Below are 19,694 nucleotides of genomic sequence, written 5' to 3'. Positions count from 1 at the left end.
CTCATAGGGAGCATGCAACCTAGAGTCTTCATGTGTACAGTTCATAGTAGGGTTCTTGCTCCTTTGAGAATTTAATGTGGCAGCTGTTCTGACAGGCAGAGCTCAGTCAGAAATGCTCCATCTCCCCCTGCTCACCTGGTGAGTTCACCTCCTGTAGTTGAGGGCCCTTGTCCTGGGGCATGGATGCAGCAGTCTTCAGCTGTATTTTTTCCTTCCTGGCAGACTTTTCATAGGTGCCAAGCTATGTCAGTAGGGCTCAATCTCATGTCTCTCTGAAGTGCCAGAACACCACTAGGGACAAAAAAAAAAAAACAACAACCAGAGCTTGATTAGTGGTCACAACCAGGGTCCAGGGTACCTAAAACACAATAGGGACATCTGTCCCTTCAGAGACTTGTTCAAAATTGAAGAAGCTCAAGTTTATTGTAAGGCACTTGCCAGTGTCGTCTGTTTCTAGGAGTCACTGGAACCACCGCCCTTGGGAACAGGGGCAGCCAGAAGAGTTTTGGAGAGGAGATTTGAACCATAAAAGAGCATAATTACAAAGCAATTTTTGGGAAAAAGAGGAGATAATGGATTAGAGGGCCCTGGAGCTCAGAACTAAAGGCAGAGTGGGAGGAATCAACTTATGGTGAGATAATAAACTGCAGTCTCTTGAGAATAGAACCCAAATTGCCTTACACGTGCTGAGACCACCCTTATATTCTCTGTAACTCCTTAACCTTCCCTGTGTCCCTGAACTCATCTCTATTTTAATTTCCATTTCCTGCAGTAGAATTCATTAGTTTTACGCTTGCAAAATAGTCAGACAGTTGTCTGTGGGGTCATCATGACTGCCTTTGAACAGAGTTCACCACCCTCACCAGGGACAATGTAGCTGTATTCAGTGAGGGCCACAGAGATTTACTTACCAAGCAGCACCTCACTCATGCTGGCTATCTCTAGCAGAGCAGCACATTTTTGTTCCTACACCCAGGTTGGCACTTTAAAGTTGGATTATGGACCACCCCAGCTCCATAACACTTCCCCTGATTGAACTCAAATGCCCAAATTCATATCAGACATCATATTAGATATCACAATTTGGCGGCCCTGCCAGAAACTAAGAGACTTGTAGATACTTACGGAATGTTAACTTCATGCTGCTAGGCATCAATCCCTTACATGTCGATTATGCTTTTTATCCTCAGTAAAGTGGTGGAGCCAGGATTTGTATTCAGATATTCTGACATGTAAACACTACACTGCACTGCCTGGTGTCCTGCTCACTGCCAACGGGGTGCCTTTACCTCTCCAGACATTTGAATCTGCTGTGATCTTTTCTTCCTTACCTCTTTTTGATTTGCAATGGGAATGCTCCAAAGAGGAATTATTATTGTCCAGGGAAGCAAGCTCAGCATTTGCGAGTTAGAGGGTTCTGACAGCTACTTAGTGGCAGCATTAGGACTATAGCTACTGGAAGCAAGGTGACAACTAATTCCTCCGTGAATTATCTCTGAAAATGGGGAAAGCAGTTCATGGGTCAGCCACTGTTAAAGTACCTTTACAGAGTATAGGACACATAAGTAGTTCTCTATTGGACATAATAAAGAAGAAAATGTTTTTATTTTTAAGATGTTTGCAATTCAATTATAGATATTATATATATGCATATATATGTATACACACACACACACACACACACACACACACACACACTGCCTTAAAATAACTTCTAAGCCGTATACAGGTAAGTTCATAAGAAAAACACACAGTACAGAAGCTCAAGGCATTACAGACCGAAGAATTAGAGTATTAATGTGTTTAAAAGAATTGCCCCTTAGAAACTACTTTGGAGTAATGTTTTGGAAGAGGGTGAACTTATGGGGGTGGGGGTGGAGTGGGGCAGAGCAGATGTGGCAGGAAGTGCATCAAATGTAGAGGAATGGCGTATGCAAAGGAATTAGGCTTTTTGTCCCTCTTTTCATAATTGTAAGGCCCATTTTGATGGTCTGAGCTTGTCTTAAGGGAGCATATTTCCAGAATAGATATTTCCTCAACTACCTCTAATCGAAGCAAGTTCAAAATGACTCCGCTTCAATATTATGATTCTAAACAAGCTAAGACCTATTTGGGAGGTTTATGAATTCTGGCACAGCCTCAACTGAGAAGTCCCTTGAGAGACTTGCTCAAAATTGAGCAAGCTCAAGTTTACTTTAAGGCACTTATCAGGGATAAAGAAAAATTCGTATCAGTGTACAAAAATCACAAGCATTCATATATACCAATAACAGACAGAGAGCCAAAACATGAGTGAACTCTCATTCACGATTGCTACACAGAGAATAAAATACCTAGCAATACAAGTAACAAAGGACATGAAGGATCTCTTCAAGGACAACTACAAAGCACTGCTCAAGGAAATAAGAGAGGACACAAACAGATGGAAAAACATTCCATGCTCAAAGTTAGGAAAAATCAATATCGTGAAAATGGCCATACTACCCAAAGTAATTCATAAATTCAATGCTATCCACATCAAGCTACCATTGACCTTCTTCACAGAAATGGAAAAAATCACCTTAAACTTAATATGGAACGAAAAAAGGGCCCACATAGCCAAGACAATCGTAATAACTGGTACCAAAACAGAGATATAGACCAATGGAACAGAGCAGAGTCCTCGGAAGTAATGCCACACATCTACAACCATCTGATCTTTGACAAATCTGACAAAAAAATGCAAAGGGGAACGGATTCCCTGTTTGATAAATTGTGTTTGGAAAACTGGCTAGCCATGTGCAAAAAGCTGAAACTGGACCCCTTCCCTATACCTTATACAAAAATTAACTCCAGATGGATTAAAGATTTAAACATAAGACCTAAGACCATGAAAACTCTAGAAGAAAACCTAGGCCATACCATTGAGAACATAGGAATAGGCAAGGACTTCATGACTAAAGCACCAAAAGCAATGGTAATAGAAGTCAAAGTAGACAAATGGGATCTAATTAAACTTAAGAGCTTCTGCAGAGCAAAAGAAACAATCAATAGAGTCAACTGGAAAAAAATTTTCCAAGCTACCCATCTGACAATGGGCTAGTATCCAGAATCTACAATGAACTAAAACAAATTTACAGGAAAAACAACAACCCCATCAAAAAGTGGGCGAAGGATGTGAAGAGACACATTTCAAAAGAAGACATTTATGAGGCCAACATATTAAAAAATGCTCATCACTGGTCATTAGAGAAATGGAAATCAAAACCACCTTGAGATACCATCTCACATCAGTTTGAATGGCAATCATTAAAAAATCTGGAGACAACAGATGCTGGAGAGGATATGGAGACATAGGAACACTTTTACACTGTTAGTGGGAGTGTAAATTAGTTCAACCATTGTGGAAGACAGTGTGGCAATTCCTCAAGGATACAGAAATAAAAATACCATTTGACCTAGTAATCCCATAACTGGGTATATACCCAAAGGATTATAAATCATTCCATTATAAAGACACATGCATATGTATGGTCATTGCGGCACTGTTTACAATAGCAAAGACCTGGAACCAACCCAAATGCCCATCAATGATAGACTGCATAAAGAAAACGTGGCACATATACATCATGGAATACTATGCAGCTATAAGAAAGGATGAGTTCATATCTTTTGCAGGGATATGGATCAATCTGGAAACCATCATTTTCAGCAAAGTGACACCAGAACAGAAAACCAAACAGTGCATGTTCTCACTGAATAATGAGAACACATGGACACATGGAGGGGAACATCACACACTGGGGTTGGTTAAGGAGTGCGGACTAGGGGAGGGATAGCAGGGGTGGGGAGATTGGGGATGGATAACATTAGGAGAAATACCTAATGTAGGTGATGGGGGGATGAAGGCAGCAAACCACCATTGCATGTGTACACCTATGCCACAATCCTGCTAGATTTGCACATGTACCCCAGAACTTAAAGTATATATATATATAATATATATATAAGATTCCTGTCACACAATAGGGAAAATCTACAGCCAACAAAAGGGCCTCCAAAAGTAGGTGATGGAACCATTTAGCAAAGCATTCTCCTGCAGAACCCGGCACTATTTGCTGTTTCAATTCTCTATTTCTTTCTAATCAGGTCCAGAGTCGAACTAATGATTCCATCCTTTGTTTTTTGGAGACAGGCTGTGAAGTTGGAAAAGTCAGGTGCTTTAAGCACATAGGCAGCATGACGGTGGCACTTCAAAACAAAAGTTTTGTGAATCATGGGTATCTCCTCTGGAAAACGTGGAGGTACCTGGTCAGTCTCTGGTACCCTCTTCTTGACCAGGTCTACCTGCAGAATGCAGCTGCAGCAGATATAGACTGGGTCCATTAGTGCTCACAACAGAGGAACTGCTGCTCTGTGAATTGTGTGGGCTCTGTTACAGTGTTCAAAGAAGCCAATGTGATATTAGGTAGATTTCAGACCTTTGTCTTCATGTCACATTTGATAGCCATCCCTCATGCCAACTGACTCCTAGAAACAGATGCCAGAGGAGGCTTTCTAGGAGAATTTGGGTTTTTGTTCTCCTGACTTTCTTCCCTGGAATGTTGGCTCTCCTAATTAGGCACTAGACTTGTAGAGAACTTGGCCAACTTTAGGGAAACTGAGGCAAGGTCCGATTATTTTTGTTTCATCCTCTTGAACTTCTCAAAACTTAGAATGTGCAGAAGCCCTTGATGTGTATTTTCCTGCCCAGATCTAGGCCTTTGGTCTCTGCAGGTCCCTGTATGTAGTCCATTTCTGAGATGCAGGTGATTGAAATTCAGAGGTCTGTTCTGTCTGTGGAGCTGCAGGCAAGGTGCTTCCTTGCCTCCTGCTTGATTAACTTTGGAATGGGGAGTCAGCATGGTAGGTTGAGCCTTAGAAAGTCTGAAGGTGTAGAATAAATAGATGTTGTGGTTCCAGGTTTCTAAGTGACATCTGAGATTCCTGCCCCTGCCTTGGTATTAGGCCTCAATGCTTGTCTTTCAGCTCTCACTGAGCATCCTCAAGCAGCACTATAGTTTGCCCAAAAGTTGAGAGAGTTGAGCAGGAACGCTGGCACATTGGGAGCAGGAGAGCTAAAGGAGCCAGCCATTCTTGCATGAAGAATGTCAAGGATTGCCTCCCAAGCATGGTTTCTGGTTGGGAGCTCCTTTTCCGGTAGATGAAGAAATCCCTGTTAAAATTTCATGTCTACAGGAGCTGGAAATGTGAGCTATTTCACTAAAGGGCCTAGAGTTGGCTAGGTTCAAAGTTCATGGCATCTGCTAAATCCAAGTCTTCCTCGATAGAATCAGCAGACTCTGGGTCCCTTATGGAGCTTAAGGAGCCAGGAATGAAACTCTGAAATCTATCCATGATAGGCAATGTGTCAGGGAAGGCCCAGATACGTGGGCTGGGTTTCTATGCTTGGATCCATTTATCATTTCCACTTTTCAAAAGGGATGGAACTATGGAGAAGCAGCAGCAGCATTCATTCCATAAGAACTCAGGCACTATTACTCTATGTATCATTACTGAGCATTTATAATAAATGAAGAAGTCATATGAGGAGCAATAAATGAAGAAGTCAAATGAAGAATTCTCATCCTAGATCACCTAGAGCAAGGTGTATAAGGAATCTCAAAACAAAATTCCTGGGAATATGACCAGAAAGCTATTACTCAGCATTCATTCAACATGTACTTAACTAAGCAGAGGCCTGTGCCAAACACTGGTGTGACTTATTCTTGATTCAGGATCTAAGAAAGAATCACACTCTTGAAAGCAAGCTGTATTAGGGGGACTTCTCCAGCCCATCAAGTTTAGGAATGTTATTATCATGTGTCTTAGGAGATAGGTGGCAGGACTCTCTTTGGGAAACTCTCAAGTACTATAGTTTCCTCAGGACACATATCTATTTCATGGGCTAATATAACAGCACAAAGAGGCCACTGGAACTCAAATTACATATTAAACTGACATTTCAGATATGCTTTATAGGCACTTTTGTGGAGTGTTCCACCAAGGGTTTTGGTTGATTTCTTTTCCTTCCCCAGGTGATGAAGTGTTTGTTTTTACCTCTACTTCAGCAACACTGGATTTCTGCTTGAGTCTGGGGGATAGTGTTTCCTATAATTCCTTCATTCCTTCCTTACATGCAATGGAATTTTGCCTGAGCCTTAGAGGTAAGAGCTCACTGCCCTGCTGTAGCAGCTTAAGGCTAAAGGGGAAGTGGGGACTTTGTCTATGTCACCCAGTAGCAGACTATCACTTCATGCTTACCTGTACCACGAAGGTCTCTTCATGTCTCTTGCCTTGCTTCCAATCTTGTTTTGTTTTGAGACAGGGTCTCACTCTGTTGACCTAGCTGCAGTACAGTGGTACAGTCTCAGCTCACTGCAACCTCTGCCTTCTGGACTTGAGTGATCTTCCTGCCTCAGCCTGCTGAGTAGCTGTGACTAAAGGTGCATGCCACCATGTCCAGCTAATTTTTGTATTTTTAGTAGAGGTGGGGTTTCACCATGTTGGCCAGGCCTGGCCTCGAACACCTGAGCTCAAGTGATCCGCCTGCCTTGGCTTCCCAAAGTGTTGGGATTACAGGAGCAAGGCACTGTGCCTGGCCCGATCTCTCAACCTTTCTTGTGAGCATTTGGTAGAGGTCCAACTTCTTATGTCTGAGGCTCTCAGATACTCTAAATAGGCATGCTAGCCCATACCTGGCCTTTAAGAATTTGCTAAAATTATTTAAAATTTCTTCTTACCTAGCCACTTTTCCCTTGTGCTCTAATATAGATGAAATACTTCATTTCACAGATATAGAATCCTATCCCAGTTTACATGGTTGGTTTGAGTCTTCAGCTATCTAATGGGCTGAAGAAAAATTATTGTTCTAGATTATCTGGAATTTTGTTTGCTAAATTGGGGGCAACACTCACATAATTTTTCTACATTTCTTCTTCAATTATATATACAAATATAGGAGTTTTGAATAGAATTTTACTAAAGTTAACTTTGGAGATTGTACAACATTATACAATTTGGTATTTACATCCAGAAATACTGGTATTTTCACTCATTTTTACAAAGAGTATCTTCCAGATTCTTTATGATATGGAGGCATGATTTGTTAACTGATTTTAACTTAAATTCCATATTGTTTTAAACACAAATTGAAGTGGCTTCTGGTATTGAAACATATTTAAAGGAAAACAGGGAAATTAAAAATTATTAGGTTAGAATAAATAATCAGAAAGGTACCTAGGTTTATAACAAAAATTAAACATTATATTTAGCTCTGAGATTCCCAGGAGAAAGGACAAAAAGGGAAACAGTACATCATGTAGTTCTCATAGTTGAATAGAAAGAATGCATTTTTTGTATGTAGTTCCTTTTAGAAATAACAAAATAGAAAATGAGTTCAACCATTGTTTTATAGAAGATAGGGAAATTTCCCTCAATTTAGCATTTCTTTTCCTCACATTAATAAAGTCTGCACATTAATAGGAAATAGGAATTTCAGATAATAAATATGAAAAGTTGAAATAATCCCGACAAATTTTTCAAATCAATTATTGAAAATCTTTAGTTAGAAAAAAAACCCTTTACTTGGAAAACAGCAGAAACAAAAGAAAAGTCATACTTCATGTAAACGACAGAACACTATGCTAGTTTAGTTCTATAATAAAATTCACAGAAATCTGTGTGTGTGGCCAAGAATGAGGATACAGAGAAAAGAAAAAGAAAATTCAGAGAGAGGTAGAATATAACCCTTTGCAAGTCTTGTCTGGAGAAGAACCTCTGGAAAATAATAAGTTACGATGGCCCTAGTCTACCAGCATGTCAGAGGCAGAACCAATGTAATCTCCTAAAATACGAGATTTGTGTCATTCTTAGGATAATTCACTAAGGCGGTTTGGTTCCGCCAATGAATAAAGTTTCTAATTCTACAATAAGCTCATCCTTCAGAACATCAGTCTCATCTCCAGATTCTTCCCCAAGCTTCTTCCACCAGGGTGCTTGTATGTGCTTCAGGGTAGTGAGATGGGCCTGCTTGGCCTTTGTTGCCACAGGCCTGGATCTACTTAGGAAGAGCTCAGGTTCTTTCCCTTCTGCCTCCTTCAGACTTGGTGCCTCTGTAGTAGACAGAAAATAAACAGATGAGCCAAAGAGTCCTAAGCCAAGCAGGTAGAAACCTGGAAGCTACAGAGCTGTAACTCTGCTATAGGACGCAGAAACAGCATTCCAACTCTGAATGTATCACCACTGCTAACTGTGGATGCTTTTTGACTATTCAAAAGTTATAGCTGTGGCTGGTGGCAATATCACCACCCCCGGCTACTTTTGTGTTTTTTGCTTTTTTTTTTTGAGACAGTCTCATTCTGTTGCCTAAGTTGGAGTACAATAGCATGACCACAGTTCACTGTAGCCTCAACCTCCTGGGCTGAAGTGATTCTCCCACCACACTTTCCTAAGTAGTTGGGACTATGCCACCATACCCAGGTAATGTTTTTTCTTTTTTGTAGAAATGGGATCTCACTATGCTGCCCAGGCTGGTCTCAAACCCCTGGACTCAAGCAATTCTTTGCCTCAGCTTCCCAAAGTGTTGGGATTATGTCCGTGAGTCACCATATTTGGCTCATTTCTGGTTTTGTTTGTTTATTTGCTTGTTTTGGGACAGAGTTTTGCTCTTGTTGCCCAGGCTGGAGTACAGTGGCATGATCTTGGTTCACTGCAAACTCTGCCTCCAGGGTTCGAGCGATTCTCCTGCCTCCGCCTCCTGAGTAGCTTGGATTACAGGCGTGTGCCACCATGCCCAGCTAATTTTGTATTTTTAGTAGAGACGGGGTTTCACCATGTTGGCCAGACTGGTTTCAAACCCCTAACCTCAGATGATTTGCCTGCCTTGGCCTCTTAAAATGTTGGGATTACTGGCATGAGCCACAGCACCTGGCCATTTCTGTGTTATAAAATAAGATGTAGATTTTTGTAAGATGGTTTATTTTAAGAACAGAAGCTTTAATAGTGGAACCTCAGTCTATAGATGAGAGGCTCGGTTTCAGCCATTTATCCAATTTAAAAATATAGAATTCATAAGTAGTGGCCATTAAATAGAAAACAGTTGTCCTTTCTGTCCACATACACTAAAGAAATCCAAGAGGCTGACTGAAACACAGGGGCCTCATGGATGGGGTCTCTCATTAAATTGATCAGTGGTTGTGAGACACAGATAAATTAATTTTTGTAAAAGTACCTCATTAAAAATTATAGGTCAGGCATGGTTGCTCACAACTGTAATCCCAGCACTTTGGGAGGCTGAGGCAGGTGGATCACGAGGTAAAGGGATCGAGACCATCTTGGCCAACATGGTGAAATCCATATCTACTAACAATACAAAATTAGCCAGGCATGGTGGCACACGCCTACTACATGTAGTCCCAGCTATTTGGGAGGCTGAGGCAGGAGAATCACTTGAAGATGGGAGGTGGAGGTTGCACTGAGCCAAGATCATGCCACTGCACTCCAGCCTGGCAACACAGCGAAACTCCATCTGAGAAAAAAAAAAACTTATAAAATGCTCTACAAGTGAATGGCACTGTAACTATTGTCGTCATCTACTTTTAAAATATGATGAAAAGCTTTCAGATTACATAGTAAATAGGGCTCAGCATCTGAAATTAATAACTTTGTCCTGATACATATAAATGATGGCAAGGCCTGGGGATGCAGGCAACAAGGAGGTTATAAAATTGGCATCATTTGAAAACACTGTTTGCTGGTCTGATTTTTGTAGGAATTTCCTGAGGTTAGAGGATGAGCTAAAGATGCTTACTAACTGTTCCCTTCTGAAGGTTTTGGATGTCACAAACCTTGCATAGGTTGTTCTTTTTCAAGAACAAAAGTAAAATAAGCACATACTCATTAGCTGTTCAATGTTGGTGCTGATTTGTGCCATCAAAGCTTCTCTGTGCTGCTGGGCTCGCTCTTCTAGGGCCCTGCCCATAAAATAGTGTTGCAGTCGTTCTTGAGCTTGGGCATGGAGCTCCCTACTGACCACATCTGGCATTGGAGAGCCCTGGAAACACAGGACGGAAAAACTTGTCACAAAGAGGACATAGGTTATCAAAGTACCCAACCACTTAGTAGAGATTTTAGAATGCTTATCTGTCTTTCATTTTATCAATTGAATCTCATTATTGATGTTTACCCTGTATTCCTGTACAAGTAATAAATAGTCTCTTAAAAGTTTTAGATAAAAAATAATGGTGGAGAAGTTTTTTTGTTTTGTTTTGTATGCACCCATACTTTACTTTCTCAGACACTGTGGAATTATGGGAGAAGAGATAAGATTGAGAGATTACAGTGAAAAAGTACAAATGCTTTGGTAAAGACTGGCCTGGAGCCAGGCGTGTTGGCTCATGCCTATAATCCCAGCACTTTGGGAGGCCAAGCTGGGTGGATTACCTGAGGTCAGGAGTTCAAGACCGGCCTGGCCAACATGGTGAAACCCTGTCTTTACAAAAATCAGCCAGGCATGATGACAGGTGCCTGTAATTCCAGCTACTTGGGAGGCTAAGGCGGAAGAATTACCTGAACCCAGGAGATGGAGGTTGCAGTGAGCCAATAATCTCGCCATTGCACTCCAGCATGGGTGACAGAGCAAGACTCTGTCTCAAAAAATAAAAAAATAAAAGACACTTGGCTGGAACAAGTGTAACAAAGCCAATTCCTTTGTTTTAGACCCCATCTGAAAGACTGTCTTCTTATCCTATTCTTGCTCTCAAACTTATCGAAGTCATATGTTATAATTGCTTCTGGATTCACAGAACGAGGGATAAAATCATCCAAAGGACCATATTCTTTTGGCTAGTCAGCTAATTTAAGAGGAATTTAACTAATTAGTTTGGGCAAGGATGAAATAATCTTAACTTTGGAGCTGATAAAGATTCTGACACCACAACTTTCTCAGATATTCCTGTTTGTGATCCTTTAAACAACCCTGTTCCACTAAAACCTTACTTCTCAGCCACAGGCTCTTAAACCGCTGCACTAGAGTATGGCTAAAGAAGCACTTAAAAAAAAAAGAAAAACAGGAGCATGCATCAGAACTACATATAGTGTATTTAAAAAAGAGAGATCAAAGACTGAAACATAAGAGCTAAAACTGTAAAACTCCTAGAAGAAAACACAGGAAGACATCATGACATTGGTTTTGGTGATGATTTCTTCATATCACACCAAAGAACAGGAAACAAATAAACAAAAAACAGAAAAATGAACTTCACCAAAATTAAAAACTTTTGTGTGCCAAAGACTACTATTAAGAAAGTAAACTGGCAGTCCACAGAATGGCATAAAATATTTGCAAATCATATATCTGATAAGGGATTAATCTCCATAATACATAAAGAACTCCTAAAACAACAAAAAACAACCTAATTAAAAAATGAACAAAATATAACCCTGTAGAAAAAAAAAATTAAAAGACTTAAATAGACATTTCTGCAAAAAAGATAAAGAAAAGGCCATAAACAAATGAAAAGATGCTCACAATCACTAACCAGAGAAAATGCAAGTTCAAACCATAAGATACCACTTCATATCTATTAGCTACTATCAAAAACAACAACTACAATGAAAATAACTAGTGTCGATAAGGATGTGGACAAAATGGAACCCTGTGTGCGACTGCTGATGGAAATGCAAAGTGGTATTGCCACTATAGAATACAGTACGGCAGTTCCTCAAAATTAAAAAAAAAAATAATTAGCATACAATCTAGCATTTTCATTTCTGGATACATACCCAAAATAAAAAACAAGGATACAGATATTTGTACACACATGCTCATAGTAGCATTATTTACAATATCCAAAGGGTGGAAGGAAGCCAAGTTTTCACTGACAGATTAATGGATAATCAAAATGTAGTATATATAATGGAATTATTATTCAGCCTTTAAAAAGTAGGAAATTCTGACAAATACTAAAATATGAACCTTGAAGACATTATACCAAGTGAAACAACCAAGTATGATTCCTCTCATGAGGTACGTAGATTAGGCAAATTCATAGAAATAGAAAGTAGAATGGTGGTTGCCAGGAGCTGGGTCGTGGCAGAATGGTGAGGTAGTGTTCAATGGATGCAGGGTTTCAATTATGCAAGATGAAAAAAATTCTGAAGACGGATGGCAGTGATGGTTGCACAAACAATATGAATGTACTTAATGCCACCAAACTGTACATTTAAACATAGTTAAAATGGTAATTTTCACATTTTACCTATTTTACCACAGTGAAAATAAATAAATTTTTAAAATATAGATACATGATACCACACAAAACTTACCATATCAGAATTTCTTGGGATGTGGGGGCTTTGGTATTTAATTGTTATAAAGGTGATGAAATTTGTAAATGGTTAAAATTGTTAAAAGCAATATAGTCCTTTCTACAGAGCTTAGGAACTGATTATCTATTTGTTGGAAAGGAGGCACGCTTCTGTCTTCATTCTATCTCTGCTCACAGAAAAAAAGTTTTCAGTGTGGTTCTGCCTCTCTTTAATTCAGTTCTGGTGCTTGACTAAGGCAGGAGTTGCTAATATGATTGATTGTCACTCAGAAGATTCATTTGCCATGTTTTATTGGTGGCCAGGGTGATTATTTTTAAAAGCTCAGGACCCCCAAATTTTTTTTAAGCATTTAGGTTAAAACAATTTTTTAAAAAATACAGCTTTATTGAGGTAAAAATAACATACACTAAATGACAAATATTGAAAGGGTACAGTTTGCTAAGCTTTGAAATACACATACATCTGTGAAACCATCATCACAATCAAGATAATGAACATTCATCACTACCAAGTTTCCTTGTGCCCTTTTGTAAACCCTTATCCTCACCCTTCACATCCGCTTATCCCGAAGCAACTACTTATCTCTTTAATGCTACTATAGTTTATATTTTTAGAGTTTACATAAAAGGAATTATAAAGAATATATTCTACTCTGTCTTCTTTCATTTTGCATAATTATTTTGAGATTCATCCATGTGTGTTTTTTTTTTTCCTTTTTCTTTTTCAAATTGTTTTGAGACAGGGTCTCATTCTGTCACCCAGGCTAGAGTGCAGTAATGCCATCACTGCTCACTGCGGCCTCAAATTTCTGGGCTCAAGTGATCACCTGCCTCAGCTTCTCAAAGTGCTTGAATTACATGCATGAGCCACCATGTCCAGCCAGAGATTCATCCATGTGGTTTAGAGTATCAATTTATTCCTTTATACATGCTGAATAGTACTCCATGGTTCTAGTTTTTTGGCCATGAGCATTCATGTACAAGTGTCTGTATGGACATGCATTATTTTTCTCTGTGGTAAATATCTAGGAGTGGAATGGCTGAATCATATGATAGATACATGTTTAATTTTTATTTTATTTTTTTTTTGAGATGGAGTTTTGCTCTTGTTACCCAGGCTGGGGTGCAATGGCGCGATCTCGGATCACGGCAACGTCTGCCTCCTGGGTTCAGGCAATTCTCCTGCCTCAGCCTCCCGAGTAGCGGGGACTACAGGCGCGCGCCACCGTGCCCAGCTAATTTTTGTATTTTTAGTAGAGACGGGGTTTCACCTTGTTGACCAAGACGGTCTCGATTTCTTGACCTCGTGATCCACCCACCTCGGCCTCCCAAAGTGCTGAGATTGTAGGCGTGAGCCACCGCGCCCCGCCTACATGTTTAATTTTTAAAGAAACTGTCAAACTGTCTTCCAAAGTAGTTGTACTATTTTACATTCCAACAAGAGATGATTCTGCCACATGCTTGCTAACCTTTGACATGTTCCATTTTATAAATTCTAACAGATATGAAGTATCTGACTGTGGGTTTTTTTTGAAAAATTTTAAATTTTTATTAAGAAAATGGGGTTGTTGCCCAGGCTGATCTCAAACTGCTAGGCTGCAGCAATCCTCCTGCCTTGGCCTCCTAAAGTGTTGGGATTACAGGTATGACCCACTGTGCTGGGCCCTTATTGTGGTTTTAATATGCATTTTTCTTAGTGACTAATGATGCATTTTAATATGCATTTTCCTTAGGGACTAATGCATGTGTTTATTTGCTATCTGTCTATCTTTGGGTGAAGTTTCTGTTCAAAGCTTTTGTCCATTAAAACAAAAACAACTAGTTCATATGTTTTCTTATTGTTGAGTTTTGAGAGTTCTTTCTATATTATGGATATAGGAACTTTATCAGATATATGCTTGGCAATGATATTCTCCCAATCTGTTCCTTGTTTCTTTAACTCTCTTAACAGTATCTTCTGAAGAGAAGTTTTAAATTTTGATAAAATCAATTATCAAATTTTCCTTTTTGAATCATGCTTCTGGTATTGTAGTCAAGAAAAGTCACAGTATTTCTCCAATGCTTCCTTCTAGCAGTTTTATAGTTTTAAGTTTTGCATTTAGGCCTATGATCCACTTTGAGTTAAATTTTGTATATGAAGTTGTGTATGGCTTCAAGTTCAATTTTTTTTTAATATATGGATAGCCAATTGCTCCAGTTTCTCTACTGCAGTAACTATGCATCTTTATCAATTGGTTGTGTATATATGTGCATTTATTTCTGGATTCAAGTCTGTTCCACCGATCTATTTTTGTATCTTTGTATCAATATCAAAATGTTTTGATTTTATAGCTTTATTATAAATGCTATACCTTTATAATTGCAATCAGGTAATGTTAGCCCTCCAACTGTTCTTTTTTGCAGTTACTTAGCTATTCTATTCTAGGTCCTTTGAATTTCTATATGAATTTTAGAATCAGTGTGTCAATTTCTACAAGAAAATCTGATGGGATTATGATTGTGTTGAATGACATTCTGTTTTGTTCCTAATCTCAGAGGAGAAACATTCAGTCTTTTGTTATTGAACATGATGTCAGTTGTAGGTATTTCATGGATACCTTTCATGGGGTGAGAAAGTTTCCTCCAGATTCCTAGTTTGTTAAGATTTGGTTCTTGGGGTGTGTGGGGTGTCAGTACTAGATGTTGTATTTTGTCAAGTTCTTTTTCTGCATTTATTGATGTAATAAGCTTTCTTAGTGTGAGTCTGTTAATATGGTAAATTATAATAAGTGATTTTTGAAGATTAAACTAGCCCTGTATTCCTGAGATAATCTTTACTTGTTCATGATATATTAACCTTTCAATATGTTGTTAGATTCAATTTGCTTAGTAACTATTTTGAGATTCATCCATGTTACTGAATGTTTTAATGTTTAGAATTTTGAAATATATGGTCATTAGGAATATTGTTCTGAAATTCTTTGCTTGTAAGGCCTCTGGTTATGATGTCAGGGTATTGCTGGTTTTATAAAATGAGTTGGGAAGTATTTCCTCTTCTTCCATTTTATATGGAATTGGCATTATTTCCTTCTTAAATTTATCAATGAGGTAATCCAGCCATGTAAGTTTTCTTGTGAAGAGGTTTTTTAGCTACAATTTAGTAGACATATAGATATATGAGGTTATTCATTTTATATCTTCTCAGGTGCGCTTTGGTAATTTGTCTTTTGAGGAATTTGTCTATTTCATAAAATTTGTTGTATTGATTAAGGTATTAATATTCCCTTATTCTTTAATATTTGTAGAGTCTATTTTGATGTCACTTCTCATACCGCCTAATGTTGGTAATTTGTATCTTCTTTTTCCTGATCAATCTGGCTGTAGTTTTATAAGTTTTATTGATCTTCTCAATCAGCTTCATTGATTTTTCTCTATTGCTTTTGTTTCCTAGTTTATTGATTTCCCTTTGATCTTTATTTCCTTTCTTCTGCTTACTTAGAGTTTAATTTGCTCCTTTTCTAGTTTCTTAAGTTATAAGCTGAGGTTTTTTTTGTTTTGTTTTGTTTTTTTTCAATGAGAAAGGAGGATCTGTGTATATTTTTGCTTGGTTTTGTTTGTTTCTTTAACAAGACAGTCTTGCTATGTTGCCCAAGCTGGAGTACAGTGGCTATTCACAGGCACAGTAATGGACTGCTATAGCCTTAAAATCCTGGGCTCACATAATCCTCCTGCCTCAGCCTCCCAAGTAGCTGGCACATGCCACTGTGCCCAGCTCTCTGGGGTCTTTGAGACTTTCCTTCTTTTTAAAATATAGGTGTTTAATGATAAAAATTTCCTTCTAAATACTGCCTTTGGGGAATATACAAGTTGTCAAAGGTAGCGTTTTCATTCAGTTTGAAATACTTTATAATTTCCCTTTTGATTTCTTTTTTGAGCCCTTGGTTATTTAGAAGTGTGTTGTTTAGTTTTCATATAGTTGGTGATATAACCAGAGATATTTCTTCTAACTTAATTCTATTGTGGGCAGAGATCATACTTTGTATAATTTTTTTTAGTTTACTGAGATTTATTTGATGGTACAGAACATAATCTGTCTTGGTAAATGTTCTATGTCCATTGAGAAGAATGTTATTTGGTGAAGTTTTCAAAAAATGTCAATTAGATCAAGATAGTGTTGTTCATATCTATCATATTTTTGCTGCTTTTCTCCTTGCTTATTCTACAAGTTGTTGAGAGACTTATTGAAATAATTGTGGCTTTTTCTATTCCTCATCACAGTTCTATCAGTTTCTGCTTCATGTATTTTTTTTTTTTTTTTTTTTTGAGACTGAGTCTCACTCTGTCACGAGGCTGGAGTGCCGTAGCAAGATCTCGGCTCACTGCAACTTCCAAGTCCCAGGTTCAAACGATTCTCCTGGCTCTCCCAACTAGCTTGGACTACAGGCATGCACCATGATGCCCAGCTAATTTTTGTGGTTTTTTTTTTTTTCTTTTCTCAGTAGGGACGGGGTTTCAACATGTCAGCCAGGATGGTCTTGATCTCTTGACCTTGTCATCTACCTGCCTCTGTCTCCCAAAGTGCTAGGATTACGTGAGACACCCTGCTGGGCTTTTCATGTATTTTTTTTATTGTGGTAAAATATACATAATATGTATCATTTCAACCATTTTTAATTGTAGAGTTCAGTGGCATTAAAGTATATTCACACTGTTACTTGACCACTGCCACTGTCCATTTCCAGAGCTTTTATATTTGCCCAAATTGAAATTCCATACTTTTTAAATACTATCCTCTCACCCTAATCCCTGCCTTCTACTCCTGAAAACCATAATTCAATTTTTTATTTCTATCAATTTGACTTCTCTAGTTATCTTAGATAGGTGGAATCATATAATATCTGTCCTTTTGTATTTGGCTTATTTCACTTAGCATGTCATCAAGGTTCATCCATGTTGGCTTCATGTATTTTGAAGCACTGTCATTAGGTATATCAACATTTAAAATTCTTATGCCCTCAATTTATTCCTTTATCATTATATTTGTTCCACCTTTTTTTCATGTTTAAAGTATGTTTCTTGTAGTCAACATGTAATCAGGCTTTATTTTTTATTTAATCTGTTACTCTCTGCTTTTTAATTGGGGTGTTCAGACCATTTTCACCTATTCTAATTACTGATACAATCATGTTTGAGTCTATCATTTGTTTTCTTTTTGTCCCATCATTTTCTTTTATTTTTCCTCTTTTTCTTCCTTGTTTGATCAATCAAGTATATTTTATGATTTAATTTCATCTCTTTCGTAGGCTTATTAGCTACTTTATTATTAGTTGTTAATTATAACTCTGTTTTTTAAATTTTAGTGGTTGCTTTAGGGTTCATACTATACATGTTGAACTTATAATTCTATCTTCAAGTGATAACGTATCACTTCATATGTAGTATAAGAACCTTTCAATAGCATAGCTGTCTCCCACTCATCCAAGGTTTCACTTTCTGTGGTTTCAGTTACCTGTGGTAGAGTACAATAAGATATTTGGAGAGAGACAGAGAGGCCACATTCATATAACTTTTATTACAGTATATTACTATAATTGTTATTTTTTATTACTGTGGTTGTTAATCTCTTATTGTGTGTAATTTATAAATTAAACTTTATCATAGGTATTTATGTATCGGAAAAAATATCACATATAGAGGGTTTGGTACTATCTGCAGTTTTAGTCTTCCATTGGGGTTCTTGGAATGCATTTCCTGAGATTAAGGGGGGACTACTATATACCCATGTACAGTCATACATTGCTTAATGACAAGAATACATTCAGAAGTGTGCTGTTAGATGATTTTGTCACTGTGGGCATGTCACTGAGTGTACCTACACAAACTTAAATGGTATAGACTACTACATATGTAGGCTATGTGGTATAGCCTATTGCTCTTAGGCTACAAATCTGTATGGTATGTTATTGTACTGAATATTGTAAGCAATTTCAATTTCAAAGCAATTTCAATTTCAATGTTTACATACTTGTGTATGTAAACATATATAAACATAGAAAAAGTCCAGTAAAAATATGCTATTATAATTTTTTTTTTTTTTTTTTTTTTTGAGACAGAGTTTCGCTCTTGTTACCCAGGCTGGAGTGCAATGGCACGATCTCGGCTCACCGCAACCTCCGCCTCCTGAGTTCAGGCAATTCTCCTGCCTCAGCCTCCTGAGTAGCTGGATTACAGGCACGCGCCACCATGCCCAGCTAATTTTTTGTATTTTTAGTAGAGACGGGGTTTCACCATGTTGACCAGGATGGTCTCGATCTCTTGACCTCGTGATCCACCCAAAGTGGGTGGGAGGCCTCGGCCTCCCAAAGTGCTGGGATTACAGGCGTGAGCCACCATGCCCGGCCTTGCTATTATAATGTTATGTGACCACTGTTGTACATATGGTACAACACTGACTGAAAATTCGTTATGTGACACATGGCTGTAGTTATCATTTCCAGTGCTCTTAATTTCTTTATGTAGAGCCAGATTTCTCTCTGGTATCTTTTCCTGGCATCATTTTAAACAGAAATGTTAAGTCTTTTACATCTTAAAGAATTTAACATTTCTGATTTATATTTCCACCAACAGCGTGTAAGTGTTCCCTTTTGTCCATATCCTTGCTAACTAACATCTGTTGTTTTTGACTCTGTAGTAATAGCCACTTTAACTGGTATAATATGGTTATTTATTATTATTTTAATTTACATTTCTCTGACAATTAATGATATTGAGTATTTTTCATTATGTTTGTTAGCCACTTATATCTGTTCATGTTTCTTGCCAGTATTTTTTTTTTTTTGAGACAAGGTCTCACTCAGCCACCCAGGTTTGAGTCAAGTAGCATGAACGTGCCTCATTGCAGCCTCAACCTCCTGAGCAGTGCAAGCAAGAAGATATCTGGCTTTAAAGTACTGAAAGGAAAAAAAGTTGTCAACCTTGAATTCTGTACCTGGCAAAAATATTGTTAAAAAAAAAAAAAACACTTTTTCAGACATGTAAAAGTTGAAAGACTTGATCACCAGTACACTTGAACTACCAAAAATGTTAAATCCTTTGTAAAAGATTTAACATTCCAGAAATGTTAAATTCTTTTTCTTTCTTTCTTTCTTTTTTTTTTTGAGACAGAGTTTTGCTCTTGTTGCACAGACTAGAGTGTAATGGCATGATCTCGGCTCACTGCAACCTCCAAGTCCTGGGTTCAAGCGATTCTCCTGCTTCAGTCTTCTGAGTAGCTGGAATTACAGGCATGTACCCCTATGCCCACCTAATTTTTTTTTTGAGATGTAGTCTCGCTCTGTCGCCCAGGCTGCAATGCAATGGCATGATCTC

The 19,694-nt window shown here is 38.2% G+C and overlaps 1 protein-coding gene across 4 annotated transcripts in view; it reads right to left on the bottom strand.

Moving 5' to 3' along the window:
* Positions 1-135: 135 nt before the first annotated feature.
* Positions 136-19,694, bottom strand: part of IQCB1 (IQ motif containing B1) — an 82,730-nt gene continuing 63,171 nt past the window's right edge. For 3 of the 4 annotated variants that reach the window (XM_032267693.1, XM_032267694.1, XM_032267695.1), the window contains 2 exons: positions 9,916-10,072; positions 6,750-8,132 (listed from right to left, as the gene is read on the bottom strand). In XM_032267693.1, the coding sequence (XP_032123584.1) occupies positions 7,903-8,132; positions 9,916-10,072 (387 nt within the window). In that variant the 3' untranslated portion in view covers positions 6,750-7,902. Of the gene's footprint in view, positions 289-6,749; positions 8,133-9,915; positions 10,073-19,694 lie in introns of those variants that run through there. The other variant, XM_032267696.1, reaches the window with a different exon arrangement.

This window comes from Sapajus apella, unplaced genomic scaffold, assembly GCF_009761245.1.
Source record: "Sapajus apella isolate SASKATOON/1434 unplaced genomic scaffold, GSC_monkey_1.0 scaffold171, whole genome shotgun sequence".
NCBI lineage: Eukaryota > Metazoa > Chordata > Mammalia > Primates > Cebidae > Sapajus > Sapajus apella.
The sequence above is the reverse complement of the archived record's forward strand: the minus strand, read 5'-3'. Positions and strand labels throughout refer to the sequence as shown.